The sequence below is a fragment of the Sinohyriopsis cumingii genome, chromosome 7 (genome assembly GCF_028554795.1).
Source record: "Sinohyriopsis cumingii isolate HCF-2022 chromosome 7, ASM2855479v2, whole genome shotgun sequence".
In the NCBI taxonomy this organism is placed as follows: Eukaryota; Metazoa; Mollusca; class Bivalvia; order Unionida; family Unionidae; genus Sinohyriopsis; species Sinohyriopsis cumingii.
Window position 1 is genome coordinate 32,962,968 of NC_142967.1, and position 17,243 is coordinate 32,980,210.

The 17,243-nt window shown below is 37.5% G+C and overlaps 1 protein-coding gene across 1 annotated transcript in view; it reads left to right on the plus strand.

Moving 5' to 3' along the window:
* The first annotated feature begins 6,251 nt into the window (after positions 1 to 6,251).
* LOC149794987 (heparanase-like) overlaps positions 6,252 to 17,243 on the plus strand; it is a 44,266-nt gene continuing 33,274 nt past the window's right edge. The window contains exons 1-3 of the mRNA XM_089964648.1: positions 6,252 to 6,640; positions 10,368 to 10,570; positions 14,302 to 14,475. Coding sequence (XP_089820774.1) covers positions 6,441 to 6,640; positions 10,368 to 10,570; positions 14,302 to 14,475 — 577 coding nt within the window. The 5' untranslated portion in view covers positions 6,252 to 6,440. The remainder of the gene's footprint in view (positions 6,641 to 10,367; positions 10,571 to 14,301; positions 14,476 to 17,243) is intronic.

The following is a 17,243-nucleotide window of genomic DNA, read 5'->3' on the forward strand; positions in this document are numbered from 1 at the left end:
CCGTGCCGTTACTGCGTGTCATTCCTTTCAAAGTGGATTCTGCCACGAACGCTGACGAGGAAGGTGGAAACACTTACCACGTCCACCGCGAATTTGTCCATCCTCACTATTTGCCTGTCAGCAAGTCGTATTTGGACACGGTCAACATTGCTATAAAAGGAGATTTGGGACAAAATATTCCATTCACCAAAGGAAAAGTCACGGTGAAACTCCATTTTCGAAAACGGTTTTCTCACGACTCTTAAGTCATGTATCCAGTGTACCGAGGGGTTGCTCGACAGCGAGAACACGGTTTAGGAGATATGTTAAAATCGGCCTTTCGTTCGGTGGCCCCAGTGTTGAAACCGATGGTGACATGCGGATTGCACGCCTTGAAAGATGCGGCACTGACGCAAGGCAAAGAATTTCTCCAAAATGTCATCATCGACAAACAAAACCCTAAAGAAGCCTTCATGAGGGCAGGCAAAAATGTCTTGCTGCAAACGGGTAAAGACATTTTAGGCCGACGAGACACACCTATAAATGCCCTGCACGCTACCGAGTCAGGCATTCAGCAAGGACAAGGCAGAAAGAGACGACGACGAAGAAAACACCCTTTCACCAGACTTCAAGCTAGAAAGGCCAAGAAAAGACTTAGACGTTTTCGATTATTGAGAAAGAACAACAAAAAAAATGATGCACCGAGAGTCTTGCGCTTGTTCCAAGACGGAACTGGATCTGTTTGCCATGCCCCCCACCATGATGACCATGCAAGAATCCCAATGGGTGGAATTTCACCCCGTCTCCTCTTTGACCGATTCCGCTCCCATCGAGTTTGAAATCAAAGGACAGCCCGAAGATTACATCGATGTGAATAGCAGTTACTTGTACTTGAAAGTCAAAGTTCTAGATAAGGGAGGAGATTCTATAAGCGGCGAAGAGAAAGTAGCTCCCGTCAACAATTTCATGCATTCCTTGTTCAGCTCAGTGGACTTGTACTTGAATAACAAACTGGTCAGCAGCAGCATGGATACTTACCCTTACCGTGCCTACCTGGAAAATCTCTTGACGTACGGAATAGATGCCAAGGATACTCATCTCAATGCCTGTGTGCTGTGGGAACCTGACGAAGCGGGCGAATTTGATAAAACAGGTCTTGAAGCTGACCCCAAAACAAAAACAACCACCAATGAGGGATTTGTAGAACGAAGAAACAAAATCAAAGATGGAAAGAGTTTAGAACTGATGGATCGTTTGCATTTGGACATGTGGTTGCAAGAGAAATATTTGCTGAACGGAGTCATTGTCCGCTTGAGACTGAATCGCAGTAGTGCCGCTTTCCATTTGTTGGCTGATGATGATGCTACTACTGGTGGCAATCCCAAAAGCAAAATCGAGGAGGCCAAACTCTACGTACGACGCGTGGAAGTGTTACCTAAAGTGGGAAACGACATCAGTCAGACGTTGAACAGAACGACCGCCAAGTATCCCATACGACGTGTGGAAGTGAAAACGTTCACCATTCCCGCTAGCCATCATTCCATGATCGAAGATCATCTGTTCCAAGGACAGTTACCCAAACGTTTAATTCTTGGTATGGTCGAGAATTCAGCCTTCAACGGAGCCTTCGCTGAAAATCCTTTCAACTTTGATCACTTCAACGTGAAGAAAATCGAAGTCAGTCGTGATGGCAAGACCTTGTGTACCCGACCTTTCGAACCTGACTTTAGTGACACGAAGATGAATTACTTGAGATCGTACTTGTCCCTGTACGAAGCCACCGGTCAGTTAGGAACCAACACCAGTCACGGCATTACGTACGAGGATTACGCAGGAGGCTATGCTTTGTGGGCTTTCGATTTTACTCCAGACCAAGGCAGCGACGAGGGACATTTCCACCCTATAAAATCTGGCCAGATTCGTGTGGAACTTCAGTTTGCAAAGCCACTGGACAAGACAGTGAACGTCATCCTGTATGCAAAATTCGATAATACCATAGAAATCAACAGTTTGAGAGAAGTCATCCTAGATTACTAGAAACCATGGAAGACTGTTGTCCCTCTTTACCTAGTGGAGAAACTTTGGACATGAAATGTGAGGAGACCGTGGAAAAAGAAGAAGTGTTCATGATGAAGTCAAGATGGCCAGAACAAGAAGCCCATTTAGTCTCCTGTTTTGCCAAACACTTGGTCGACAAAATGACGGAATTGATCAAGAAAAATTGTTATGGATGTCAAAACGATCATCCCAGTCAAATTCAACACGATAAATGCCTGATGTTAAGTCAAGAAGAAAAATTGGACGAGTATCTGGACGAAGCTTGGAGTCTCATCTCGAACAAAGACGTGTTGCATCAGTGGTATAAAGACTTGCGTGAACATTCTTGTCCACCATTAACCACTCAAGAGATCCATCGTATCGAAGCTCTCCTGAATCAGAGTGAGGAAACAGAACGAATAACCGTTTATTCGTCAGACATTTTCAAGCAAAAAGTCAGGATCGAATTGACGACTTATTATTACCTGTGAAGAAGAAAAAAAACACACACAAATCAATGGATACCTGGGAACTTTATTACCTTTTGAACCACAGTTCGTATACGTCTTCTTGGAATCCTGTCGTCTGTGCTAAAGATGAACTCCCTCATCGCAAACCTAAAGACCATCAAGCTTACGTGATCAACACGGACGACAGTCATCTCCCAGGAACCCACTGGGTAGCCGTTTACTTTCCTCAAGAAGGATGTGTGGAATATTTCGATTCGTACGGATTGCCCCCTTTGGAAGACGATATCATTGACTTTATGAGAAGAAATGCTCAGACAACCCGATTCAATAATGTGAAATTACAAGGCACAGATTCCTTGGTGTGTGGACAGTACTGTGTGTATTTTCTGCATCATTGCAGCCTGGGCTATTCCTTAGAACATTTAGTGACTCATTTTGATCCTCGTTCTTCTGCTAGAAACGATGTGAACGTAGATCAATGGTTTTGTGACCATTATGCTTATCTTTTGTCTCAAGCTAGGAAACGTAGTGTCCATCAATGGCCTAATGATTTCCAACAGTGGAAATCACAATTTCATTCACAACGTTGTCAGCCCTGTTTAAAGTAGATTGTCAATTGAGAAAAAAATGTTTGTGATTTGAAAAAAATGTTTGATGTTATAGTGTTGGATTATTGTTAAAAATGTTAGAGTTGTTGTTTAGTGTTAAGTGATTTTTGAATAAAAAATGTTGTGTTTTGAAAAAAATGCCTTTGTGGTTTGTTAGCTATAAGAATGTTGGATTGATGCTCTTTCATTTCTTACTATCCCTCTCATGACACTCATTGAACGTTGCGACTCGAAAACCGTGTGGGGATGTTTTCCTTCACGTCCGCGCTTTGACTTTAAGAACCGGGTTGTTTCCAGTCTAACCATCCATTGTCGACTCATCCTCCTACGAAGATGTGCTCCAAACTAGCTAAGCTGAACGAAGCCTACGTGAATTTGCATAGGGTCAGACACAGTCTGATACCGAAGCCAGAAGAAATAGAGAATGTGAGAATGCTAAAAGTCACTGAAAACCTGATAGAAGAGCTCTTCAGAGAAGAAGTGAACAGGGAGAAAGAAGAATGGACAGAGAAGTACAGACTTCAGAGACAGCAACAACAGCAGCAACAGCAGCAACAACAGCAACAGCAGCAGCAACCTGAACCTGACAGAGGCTTTGTCGATTGCCGTATCGACACCAAAGAGTTCTTCTTCTCTTTCCGAAGAAGCAGGCCTATCGCCAGAAAGTCTATCCTCAGAGGACGTCGCATTCTTAGAAACTAAAAAAAGATTGCCATAGCAAACAAAAAAAAACAGCCCTTTTCAGGGCTACCCAATACTCTAGAAAAGAAATAACGATAAATTTGCCAGTGTGTGTAGGTAGAGTAGTGTGAATATAAACACTAACTCTTTTTTAAAAAATGTGAGGGTATGTGTTTGTGTGTTTGTGTTTGTAAGTGCTCAAGTAAGTTGGTATGGATAGTAGATTAAAATGATGTCTTTTTTGGTGTTTGAGGTGTATATTTGGGGTTAGATTGGATTGCTTTGCGTATGTGGATAGTCTATTGAAGTGATTTATGAAAAAAAATTTAAAATAGTGATGGGTAGCATAAAAAGTGAGTGAATGTTTCTTTTAGGTCCGCGCGTTGTTTCTTTGGTCATGATCTAGGTAAGATCAATTTTATGTTTTTAGGGGGATGTTTTCCTTCACGTCCGCGCTTTACTATAAATTGAAACTCGCTGGGCAGTCTAGCTACCCTTGTTGATTGATCAACACCAAAAATGAACACGAGACTGGCGAAACTGTTGGAACTTCATGTGCATCTGGAATATGCCAGGCGCCTGTTGAATGAACTGGCCGCGGAAGCCATTGTGGAAGACGGAAGGATGAGAGAGGAGGAGGAAAGAAGAAATAAAGAAGAGGAGGAGAGAAAATACAAAGAAGAGGAGGAGGAGAGAAGAAACAAAGAAGAGGAGGAGGAAAAGGAGAGAAGAAGAAGAAATTTCAGAATCCCAGAGAGAGAAAATTGGGATTCTGAAGCCACATATCCTGCCTCTGCTCTCTCCCCCCAAAAGGTAAAAAGTAACTGGGGGACGAGATGTGTATGTGGCGCCAGGCCTGGAAGGTGCCACCATTAACCAGGTGTCCATGAAGTTCCAAAAAAAAAAAACACAGCCCTTTTCAGGGCTACCCAATACTCTAGAAAAGAAATAACCATCGATTTGCCAGTGTGTGTAGGTAGAGTAGTGTGAATATAAACACTAACTCTTTTTTAAAAAAATGTGAGTGTATGTGTTTGTGTTTGTAACGGTTCGCGTACGTTTGTGTGAATAGTAGATTATGGGTTACTTAATTGTTTCTTAGCGTATGTGGAGAGTATAGTTAGGGTTTTATTATATGAAATGAGAAAGTAGGGGGATGTTTTCTTTCACGTCCGCGCGTTGTTTGGTCATGATAAGATCAATTTTATGTTTTTTAGGGGGATGTTTTCCATCACGTCCGAGCTTTCACTATAAGAACCACCACGTTCGTCGTTCGAACCATTCTACGGAATAATAAAAACGAAGATGGTGGTTGCAAGTCACTTGTTCAACAATTTGGTACATATATACAACTGGATAATAGATGGTATCTATGTAGTGGAGAGACTAGAAAAAGAATGGAAGATAGCAGAGTACCTTGACTACGCTAAATGTCTAAACATAGCAAAAGAAGTGATAGCAGGAATGATTGAAGAGGAGGAAAAGAGATTGAGAGGTATGATAAATCCCACCTATGTCAGAGTGGGAAGCCTAAAGAAAGCACTTGACAATGCAAGCAAAGTCAGGTGCTTTCTTGAAAAAATGTCACATGGGACAAAGTGCTCTTATGTGGAGAGAGGCTAAATCAAAATTGGATCAAAGTCCAGGAAAAGTTTAGAGCTCTAGGTCATCCTGAGTGGATGCCAGAAAAGGAGAAAAAGAAGACAGGAATAGTGACAAAAGTGAGAAGATGGTTGAAGAAGTGGAACTGTTAGAAGAAACCCAAAGGCCCTTTTCAGGGCCAGCCATATTTCTCGAAAAGAGAATGACTTTTCAATTGCCTACCCTTTTTTTAAATTTAAATTTAAATTTAAATTTAAAAAATTTAAAAAAAAAAAAAAAAATCCCATGTTCAATTCCCCTTGAGGCTAGAGTGGCCCAAGACTTTTTCTCCATGTTAAATTCCCTTGAGGCTATAGTGGCCCACGATTTTTCTCCATGTTAATTTTCCATTGAGGTTATAGTGGCCCAGGGGTCTCTGTAATGCTAATTCCCATTGAGGCTATGGTGGCCCACTTCACTACTCTCATATAAACATACTCGAGTACGGTCATAACTCTCAATAACTCAGTTATGGATATTGATAACCATGTAGAATATATTAATTATTAACATGTGGAAAAATACATAAAAAGTAATAAATAATGAAAGCAGTTGCATGGATTCAACTGCATATTTGAACAACACCTGATCAGTAAAACATAGAAAGTAACAGATTATTATTATTATATTTTAATGATATTTCACAAAACAGAACGTAATTTTTTTTAAATACACCATTAGTACAATACAAAGATACCTTCAATATTTTAAATGGTGTAATTGAGTGTGCTTGGGGTATATTTCAGTGTATTTGAGTATAATCAAGTGTTAAGTCCTACCCCTCTCGAACACTAGAGTTGTACGAGTCACTTCCCTTTAATCACGTACAGAAGTCTGACATTTCCGGCAAAACTTGACGGGGAAACTAAAATTACCAAAATTTAGGCTTTAACTTCCTTATTTATAGGATAGTATCAGATTCGAGTATATTTATAGGGTAGCAAAAAATTTAATTTTTGGGGAGATTTAGATTCAAAGTTTTCGAAGATTCTGTTCAACAGACAATACAATGAACTGATTAAAAATGACGAGTTCACACGCACTGTATTGGAGTATCCAGGCTGTTCTGGCTTTTGTCTCTTGCCTTACTAAAATAGATGCTGCTGTTTCCGTGAGGGTGAAGATCGATGGAAAGTCAGAGATAAACAGACTGAATGAAAATTTTGTTGGCGTTACATTGGACGCAAGTCTTCTCATTCATCATTGGGAAAATTTGGACTTCAGGTGTGATATTCAGACGGTTGTGTTGGGAATTTAAATTCCACGTCTTTCTTTTTTATTATTATTTATTTGTTATTCCAGCCACTTAATTTTCGGACGGGGTTGGGGTTGGATGGATGGATGTACTTTCGAGCCAGGCATTTGTTGTACTGCTTTTACAATAAAGAATGCTTAATATTATGAACATAGTATTTTTTTTAAAATCTTGACAATTTTTTTAATATATTTTTTAGGGTTGGGGAGCGCTATAAAACAGCAAGAATATTTTTTTTTGTTGCCGGAAATGTACTTCCTACTGCTCCTCCCCGCCACATCTCCAGTGAAATTGTCAGTCCCTAGACCAACAAGTAGGTCTCCGCTTTTCTGACATGACTTATGTCGGGAAAAAAGTGGAGACCTGCTTGTTGGTCTAGTCCAGGGGTCTCAAACTCAAACCACCTTGAGGGCCGCATGAGAGCATTTTCGAAGGCCCAAGGGCTGCTCTACCTTTGTTATCTCTCATAATGCCTTGTGACGCCAATCAGTTTGTGGGACACAGGATAGGGCTTGGCGGGCCGCGTGTTTGAGACCCCTGGTCTAGTCAGTCCCTTGATTAAAGTTTATGACATTGGCAATTAGCAATATACTGCTTTGGATGCATTTGTCAAAAATATATGTTTGCGTTTAAAAACCAACTATGTTTTTTTAATTGGTAAGAGACTACTGATTCATAAAACAATACTATATACAAGGACAAAATAAATTTATGAACTGAAGTGCACATATTGTTGATGCAGCAAATTGCTGAATAAATTGTTGATAAATAATGCAACTCTGTGAATAATAAAGTGATAAAGGGTTTTGTATTGATATAAAACCACAACATTTATCTAGAGATGGTTTAGTATCCAGTGTTTGTCTAAATATTTTTCTATGATATCCCAATAAATGTTTACATATAAAAATTGCATGATGGTATCTTTTTTCAAGCAAGGAATTGTTACCGTAAAATTATTCGAGCTTTATGTCTACTTGTTTTTATGAACTTTCTTTTAACTAAAACATCTTAATCTCAAAAGAGCTTTAATGACATAAATTGGCGATCTGATGGAAGGATACTTCTCAACAGGTAATAGTCATGGACATGACAGATTTTTTGATAGTCGGGATTACATTTGGACAATAAGAAACATTAACTATTTGAGCTTTTTGACTGACTATAAACAATAAATAGCAATAAACTTAAATAAAAAGTTGTTCAAGTCTGTTCATATTAGTGAGACTGCTGAATGCCCTTGTTAAGGGACAGTATCATTAGTCGAAGTTGGCCATCATGAAAGTACGGTACACAGTCAAATGTGTATGTAGGAGGAGACTGGAATACTAATATCTCTGGTCCACTCCCTTTATAGATGAACTTTGCCAGTTTTATGATGAATATGGTTATATCCTATCAAACGTAAAAATATAGTAGACCACACAATGCATTTTACTTTTCTTAGTGACTCGCACAATACTGTCACTTGGTTGGATCGTTGTATCTCTACACAATCTGTTCATCGTCCTACTCTAATGACTATCAATGCTGACCTTCTTCCTGGTATTGATTTATGCCTCCATGAATTATTAAATTTTAAATACAACTTCGATTGGGCAGACCTCACAGCCAAAGAATAAACTGATTGTACTATGTGAATTGGGGAAATGTAGTATCCTGTTCCTTCCATGTAATCAATGGAGTGTTGCTGGGATTTGTTTTTTTTCCACTTTGTTATTTAATATATGTATAGATAATTTAAATTGTAAATTTGGTCAAGTGTCTTGTGGGGATACATTGGACACTAAATGCTTTATTTCTTAATGTATAGTTTTGCTGTTGATATGTTATTGACAAGTTGATATACTGCAGGTTTAAGGAAATGATGAAGTGAAAAATACTGGTATGTGACCATCAGCCATTGAGAACAGTATCATATATAATACACAAACAATCAGCATTGGTGGTCTTTCACTCCATGTCTTTCAAATTACCATCTCTTCCCTCCCTACATCTTGATGACCACATCATTTTACATCATTTTGTTCTAAACAACGATGGGCACATTTTGTAGGTGTATATGTGTCAGGAGTGTAGTGCTGTGGAAATGGCATTCCCTTGCCTGATATTACTGTGTTCTCTCACTTCTTTATTTAGTACTACACAACTGATATGTGTGTGTGTGTGATTTGGATTTTTAACACAGCATTAACAATTTTTCAGTCATATCGCTACGATGTCTGTAGTGTGACAGTTTATAGTGATGTCTAGCACTGGGGCATCATGCCGCAGACATGTAACATGATGTCCCACCCAGTCACATTATCCTGACACCAGGTCGACCAGTCCTAACACTAACCTCTTAATGCTGAGTGCTAAGCGAGGTAGCTGTTAGTACCATTTTTGTAAGTCTTTGGTATGACTCAGCCGGGGATTGAACCCACGACCTCCCGCATCCAAGGCGGATGCTCTAACCACTAGACCACCGGAGCGGTCCACAACTGATATGTGTATGTATATATGTACATGAGATACATATGATCTTTTAGGTTTAAAATACTTTTATATTTTTAATTTAGATGCAAGAATCATGTCAGTCTTTAAAAATAAGTTCTTATTGTATCCTATCTGATCCTGCTCCATTTTAGATGTATGGACCATGTCAGTCTAAAATAAAGAATTCATATTGTGTTTTATTTTGCCAGTCTTGATCATGCAATCCTTTACTCCTTGTGAAAATGCTGTTACAAATACAGTAACACTGTTACAAATACAGTAACATTGTTACAGATACACTAACACTGTTAAAAATACACCAACACTGTTACATTACAAATACACTAACAATGTTACAAATACACCAACACTGTTACAAATACACTAACACTGTAACATATTGCATATTCCTACAAAGCCAAAACCATAGCTAAATAATAAATTTATCCAGTGTGATACTCATGTGTCATGTCTTTTATCATCTAGTAATTTAAGCAATTTGTAGCATTCTGCTGGGTATTTGCCATGTACCAATATTTTAAACATCTTGAGTAATATGTAGCACATAATGGTAGCCCGCCATATTTTCAGCTGGGTAACTTAATATTCACAATATGTGAGACATATATGGTAGGTTCTATCATAGTATAAAATATTTGGAAACCATGATGTTAGATTCCTTTGCATGGACTTGCAATCTATGAGGTGGGCTGTGATTTTCTTTCAAGGCAAGATATTTTTTTTACCTCAAGATAATATATTTATTTTGGTTAAAATAATGGTCCTGTTTGGTTCTTTCTCTGCTAATCGGAGCAAGAATATTATGTAAACCAATTTGGGTGCCAGACATTTAGACACAAAAAAATTGCAGGCCACCTTCCACCAACCCCAAAATTAAATGGCTAATCCCTTGGATGTGTTTTTATGCATTTATACATGGTGGTCATGCGATTTTTTTGGCAAATTTTGAAATAATACAAATATTATAAAGGATCCCATAAGAAACTTACTTTATGTCTCTTGAAGAATTACTTATATTTCCTTTATACAGACAGAAAAACAAACAGTTGCTGGACATTTTTTAAATTAAATTATGTAGTGCTGGTTCATTTAAAATACAGTATATTTGACATATGTATTCTTGACAAAAGTAATGATGAATATTAATGTTTTGAAATGAGAAATTTTCAACACCATATATAATGTTACTTATTTCAGATCCAAGTCAGTGCAAACACTAGCCAAAGGATTGTCCCCATGTTTTGTAAGGGTAGGAGGAACAGGGTCCGATTTCTTGATATTTAAAAATGGGAAGAGTATTTCATCATCTTCAAGAATAGCAAATGGGACTTTGAGATATGGCATGGATTTATTAAAGGAAGTTGACTACACCAATCATCTGACCAACTTCACCATGACAGGTTATTTTTAATCCATTTTTATGTCTCACTTGCCTTTGCAGATGAAGCGACATATATATTACTTTTTGCAGTTGAAATTGCTGCAGTGTCAGCATTCAGGTTATGTGTTTAAATGGCTGCAGTGTCAGCATTCAGGTTATGTGTTTAAATGGCTGCAGTGTCAACATTCATGTTGGTGTTTAAATTCCTGCAGTCTCAGCATTGAGGTTTTGTGTTTAATTGGCTGTAGAGTCAGCATTCAGTTTTTGTGTTTAAATACCTGCAATGTCAGCATTCAGGTTTTATGTTTAAATGGCTGCAGTATCAGCATTCATGTTTGTGTTTAAATGACTGCAGCATCAGCATTCATGTTTTTGTTTAACTGACTGCAGTGTCAGCATTCAGTTTTTGTGTTTAAATACCTGCAATGTCAGCATTTAGGTTTTATGTTTAAATGGTTGCAGTGTCAGCATTCATGTTTGTGTTTAACTGACTGCATTGTCAGCATTCACTTTTTGTGTTTAAATGCGTGCAGTGTCAGCATTCAGGTTTTATGTTTAAATGGTTGCAGTGTCAGCATTCATGTTTGTGTTTAAATGACTGCAGTGTCAGCATTCAGGTTTTATGTTTAAATGGCTGCAATGTCAGCATTCATGTTTGTGTTTAAATGGCTCCAGTGTCAGCATTCATGTTTGTGTTTAAATGACTGCAGTGTCAGCATTCAGTTTTTGTGTTTAAATGGCTGCAGTATCAGCATTCATGTTTGTGTTTAAATGGCTGCAGTGTCAGCATTCAGGTTTTATGTTTAAATGACTGCAGTGTCAGCATTCATGTTTGTGTTTAAATGGCTGCAATGTCATCATTCATGTTTGTGTTTAAATGGCTGCAGTGTCAGCATTCATGTTTGTGTTTAAATGGCTCCAGTGTCAGCATTCATGTTTGTGTTTAAATGACTGCAGTGTCAGCATTCAGTTTTTGTGTTTAAATGGCTGCAGTATCAGCATTCATGTTTGTGTTTAAATGGCTGCAGTGTCAGCATTCAGGTTTTATGTTTAAATGACTGCAGTGTCAGCATTCATGTTTGTGTTTAAATGGCTGCAATGTCATCATTCATGTTTGTGTTTAAATGGCTGCAGTGTCAGCATTCATGTTTGTGTTTAAATGGCTGCAGTGTCAGCATTCAGTTTTTGTGTTTAAATGACTGCAGTGTCAGCATTCATGTTTGTGTTTAAATGGCTGCAATGTCAGAATTCAGGCTTTATGTTTAAATGGCTGCAGTGTCGGCATTCAGATTTTATGTTTAAATGGCTGCAATGTCAGAATTCAGTTTTTGTGTTTAAATGACTGCAGTGTCAGCATTCATGTTTGTGTTTAAATGGCTGCAGTGTCATCATTCATGTTTATGTTTAAATGGCTGCAGTGTCATCATTCATGTTTGTGTTTAAATGGCTGCAGTGTCATCATTCATGTTTGTGTTTAAATGACTGCAGTGTCAGCATTCATGTTCTCTGTTTAAGTTTTGCTTTAAAGCTTTCTATAATATTTGTTCAACCAAATTACATTAAATGGTGATGCATGCAAGCTATTGGTTCATGTATATGTGTATGTTTGAACAGAGTGGAGATTTAATGTAGTAAACTCATACAGTTCTTTCAAATATGAGACGTGAGTTTTAAACATTTTGTTCATTTTTCTGAACTCTTCTTGGTAATTAGCATATATTAGCCTGAATCCTGCAAGCAGTCTGAATGTAGAAGGGAGTTAATGAAAAAATAAAGGTTAGACTTGAAAATATGGTGCATCACTTGTATGCACACAGTTGAATTCTTGCAATTATTTAGCTTGAATCTGACAACCACACATAATAGAATACATGTGTATATACATATAGAATGACACAAATATAATCAGACAGAAAGCTACAATTCAGTCTGTGATATGAGTATTGGCACTAGCTGCCTATGTCTTGCGCACCAACACACTGACCCACTCAGTGATGCACTTATCCCCAGCACCCTGACTCACTTAGCCATGCACTTAACACCTGCACCCTGACTCACTCAGCACTGTACTTATCCATAGCACCCAAACAGAAGTGGTCATGCACATATCCCCAGCAACCTGACTCACTCAGTCATCAACTTATCCCCAACATCCTGACCCACTCAGCCATGCACTTATCCCCAGCACCTGGACCCACTCAGCCATTCACTTATCGCCAGCACCCTGACTCATTCAGTCATTCACTTATCCCAGCATTCTAACCCACTCAGCCATGCACTTATCTCCAGCACCCTGACTCACTCAGCCATACACTTACCCCTAGCACGTTGACTAGCTCAGTCATACACTCATCACCTGCACCTTGACTCACTCAGCTGTGTACTTATCCCTAGCATCCTAACAGACTTGATCATGCAGTTATCCCCAGCACCTTGATTCACTCAGCCATGCACATATCCTCAGCACCCAGACTCACTCAGTCATACACTTATCCCCAGCACCCTGACTCGTTCAGCCACGCACTTAAATTTCATCCTGCTGATATTTTCTCATATGCATTTCTGTGTACATTTATCCATTGTAAATTTCCAATAATTAATGCTTGTATGCCTTTTCATCTGAACGACTACAGCAAGAATAATTAATAATCAACACATGCTTTCAGCGTGCATATGATTTTTACTTCAGATTTTGTGAATATCGAAAGAAACATGAAAACTACTACATGTATACTAATCATTGTATAAAGTGCAGAGAATGACTTGCATTTGTGAACTTGCTTTTCCATAACAGTAAAATATTTTAATAAAAAATAAAAAATTAATAACAAGTTCATATGCAAACACCATACGCATGTAAAACCCGAGAACTAAGTGCAGTAGGCCTTCAATGGTCACAAGTCACTTTTATACATTTTTTTTAAGCTGAATGCATGTACAATTTCATACCCTTTCAATTTCCAGCTAATAAAATGGACATTATTTATTGGTCAGCTGATTGCGTCTAATAACACCGCCAAGCCCAGCAAACATGTTGGCAGCTTTCATTTTTTGATGTTTATTAAATTGTGAGAATCTTTTGTCAACCACCGCATTGTCTACTGCTAGGTTGTGTATGCAGTTAAAGAAGAAACACATGTTGGCTATTGTTTGAGCAATGATTGTATACATAATTAATTGAAGACAATCACAAAGATGACTTACTTGCTTTACTCATGGATCAGTAATAAGTAACATTTCAGATATTGTTTATTTTGGCATAACACTTCGAGAACCTGATGAAATTTTAAAATTTCAGAAGCTACGCCATGATCATATTATATTAAAATTCATTTGCGAACTCTTCCCCGAAATGATAAGAAACGTTTGACACATATTTCTCATACTTTAAAAAAAATATTTTCCCCCCGTACGAGAAAAATACACGTACATGTATTTAACATTTCAGGAACAACACCATGTCCTATTATATTCGAATTTGTATCCGATCTCTCCCTAAATTGATAATAAATTTTTTATATACTATTTCATGTACTTTGAACAATAGATATTTTTTCATGTGTGAATGAATATACAAATTTTCGGGAGCCATGACATGACCGCATTATATCCGAATTTGCATTATCACAGGGTGCAATATGGCGGGGTCACACCATATATATATATATATATATATATATATATATATATATATATATATATATATATATATACACATCTGCTTATTCAATGCTTTTCAAATTTTTTCAGGTGAATTCTTTGATAGCCTCTACAGTTTTGTCCAGTCAGTTGGTTGGAACATGACCTTTGATCTCAATGTATTACTCCGGGAAATGAAATCATGGGATCCTGAAAATGCCATACAGCTGATGAAATATGTAGCTAAGAAGAATTACAGGATCAGTGGATGGGAACTAGGGAATGGTTAGTTTCTTCGATCAGTATTTTTGCAGATATCCTGTTATCAGTCATATCTGCCCATCTGCGTGTCTGTGTCCATCCATGCATGCATCATAGTTCTTGTGCTAGTATCAGTTGACTCTCTTAAGATCCTGACCTTCTGTTTGGAATTAGAGAAGATAATCATGTTTGGATCTCAGTATGGTGTTTCACAAAGATGAGTAGATGATAGTTGTTTAACAGCATACTGATATATATTGACATGCATTTGTACACTACCTTATTGCAGTTTGTGTTGGTGCATTCTTTTATCTCAGTGTTGCAGCCCTAACTACCTGTTAGACATGGAAATATTTTGTTTATTAAAAACATTTTTGGTATCATGTAAGAACACAGTAACCAGTCAAACACATGCTTTAGTAATGTATGGCAGATCCATATAGTGTCAAATAAGGTTGAACCAGCAGTAAGCAGGCAGATGGTGCTGTTTGGCCTCACTCTGGCTTTAAATGCAAGGAAGATCGTGAAATTGATAACCATTAACAGCAAGGAGAAACACTGCAGGTGGAACAATTTATTATAATAAAATCTACTGGCTCAGCAAATAACATTGATAGTATCACTCATTTTTTCAAAATGGTTAGCTTGATAGCAGTAAGCATATATATGTATTGTAGCACAGTAATTTATACAGTAAAACCTGTCTTGAAAGACCACTGCTATGAGATTAACAACCTGTCTTGGGAAACCAAATTCTCTATGCATAGATTTATTCATTATGAGAGACCACATGTCTTGAGAGACCATTCTTATTTGGTTGCAGAGCAGTGAAAATATTAGAAAAATTCTGCCAGGTACCTATCAGTCTTAGTGAGTGATTACCCTGGTACTTGATGAAAGAGAAATTTTATTACATGTGTTTGAATCTGAACTGCTTTGTTATAGGTTGATGATTGCAGGAATGGCATGCAAAAGTGTATTTTGTCAGTGGTCAAAGTATACAAGTCAGGGTGTGTTTTGCACGTCAGATCTATCTGAAGGGTGGCTTGTCACAGTGAGTCAGAGTTGCATTTTGGAAAAATAATTAAGTCCAACTGGATAGATAGATAGAAAAATAGGAAAATTAACAACAAAACTGTTTAAAATATACTTGTATTATTGACTTGAAAGTGTCACAAATAAAATTAACAACTTACAATATGTTCTAATTAAATCCACTAAAATCCACAATGCTTGATATTTTAAGTCTATTTGTATGATAATTCAGCGAATTCAGTTGTAAGTCACTCAACAGTATAAAAATAGTTTGGAAGGATCTGATTCATAATATCCCCTAATATGTTAATTCCACTTGTCTTACAAAATAAACAATACAAGTTAATCTACATTTTATAAAATTCACAGAGTCCTGTAAGTGTCTCTGCCTAATGTCATCTGGTACATAGTCCAAGAATTCAACCTCCTTGTCTGATATAGTTTTGAAATCCTTCATCATTGTCTGGTAAATCATAAATATTGTATTGCTCCATTTTTATGACCTCGCTGTCATATACAAAGTACTTATGTAGAGACTGAGCCTTTGAAATACTTTGAACATATAGATTGTGAAATCTATTAAAGGTTGCATTTGAAAATAAAATGTCATTTGTGTGACAAGATCAAATAACCACCCCCTGTTGTCACTAAGCAATTATTGCTGGTGGCTCAGTCAAAGGGTTGTCACTCAGGAAACCAAGCTAAGCAAGTAAGATCAAACATTTATTGGAATAGGCAGAACTGTTTTTTGCACTGAACAAGCACATGTGTTATATTTAAGGATGGATGAAAAGGAGTGTCAACTTCGGAAACAAAGTGATTGCTGCCTTTACAAGCCAAGTGCTTTTGGGGTCACATACATTGGTAGAAAACTTCTAGATGGTAAGCGGTACCCGATGGCTCATTTTAGTACCCGAGATATTATTAATGGGTGGGTATCCAAATACCTGGATACCCATTCACAGCTCTATTTGGCAGAAGGATGGGTCCATCAAGACAGTTTCTGCTGTATCACTTTATGATTTCAGTTGGCTGTTCAACCTATCAGATGACCACAAATGTTTTAAATCCAGGATAAAGTTCTAGTAGTGGGGGTGTTTGGGGTTAAAAGTTAAAAGAAATGTGAATATTTGTGATGACTTCCATCTCTTGTTTTGAAATAGTTAAAGTCAAGTTTGGGATATTTATTTGCTTGTATTCTTCTTAGCAAGATTTTGGTTTTTGATCAATTATGTCTTTCAAGATAAATTTGTTTTCATTAGCTGAAATTACAGAACTTACTGATAGCACATACTTTGTTCACCTCTGACTGCTAGGTATGTCTTTAATTTGCTCAAAAAAGGCATTAAACCCATAGCAATAACAACATTACCTCATTAGTCTTAGGGTCAGTTTTTGGTTCTGCAAAAATTTGTGGTAGTCCATTGTGAGTTGGTGGGTGCTTTCCAGGTTCTCCACGCTTCTTTCACTTCAAGTATCCTATGCAAGTATCCTAACCATGAAAGGGACGTCATATAATTTGTACAGACTGTTTGTGCAGGTAACCTGAAAGGTGATGAATAATATCAGATTTGGCAAAATTAATTACAATATCATTAAGCATTGTTAACACATTAACCCCTGGAGGTTTTTGTCATTTTCACCTGAAATATGAGTAGGAAACACATTTTGAAAGCAATTTCTGAAATAATCCTAAGAAAGCAACTTCCAGATGATTTTCCAATAACATAATGCCTAGCTGTGTTAGAAACATCATT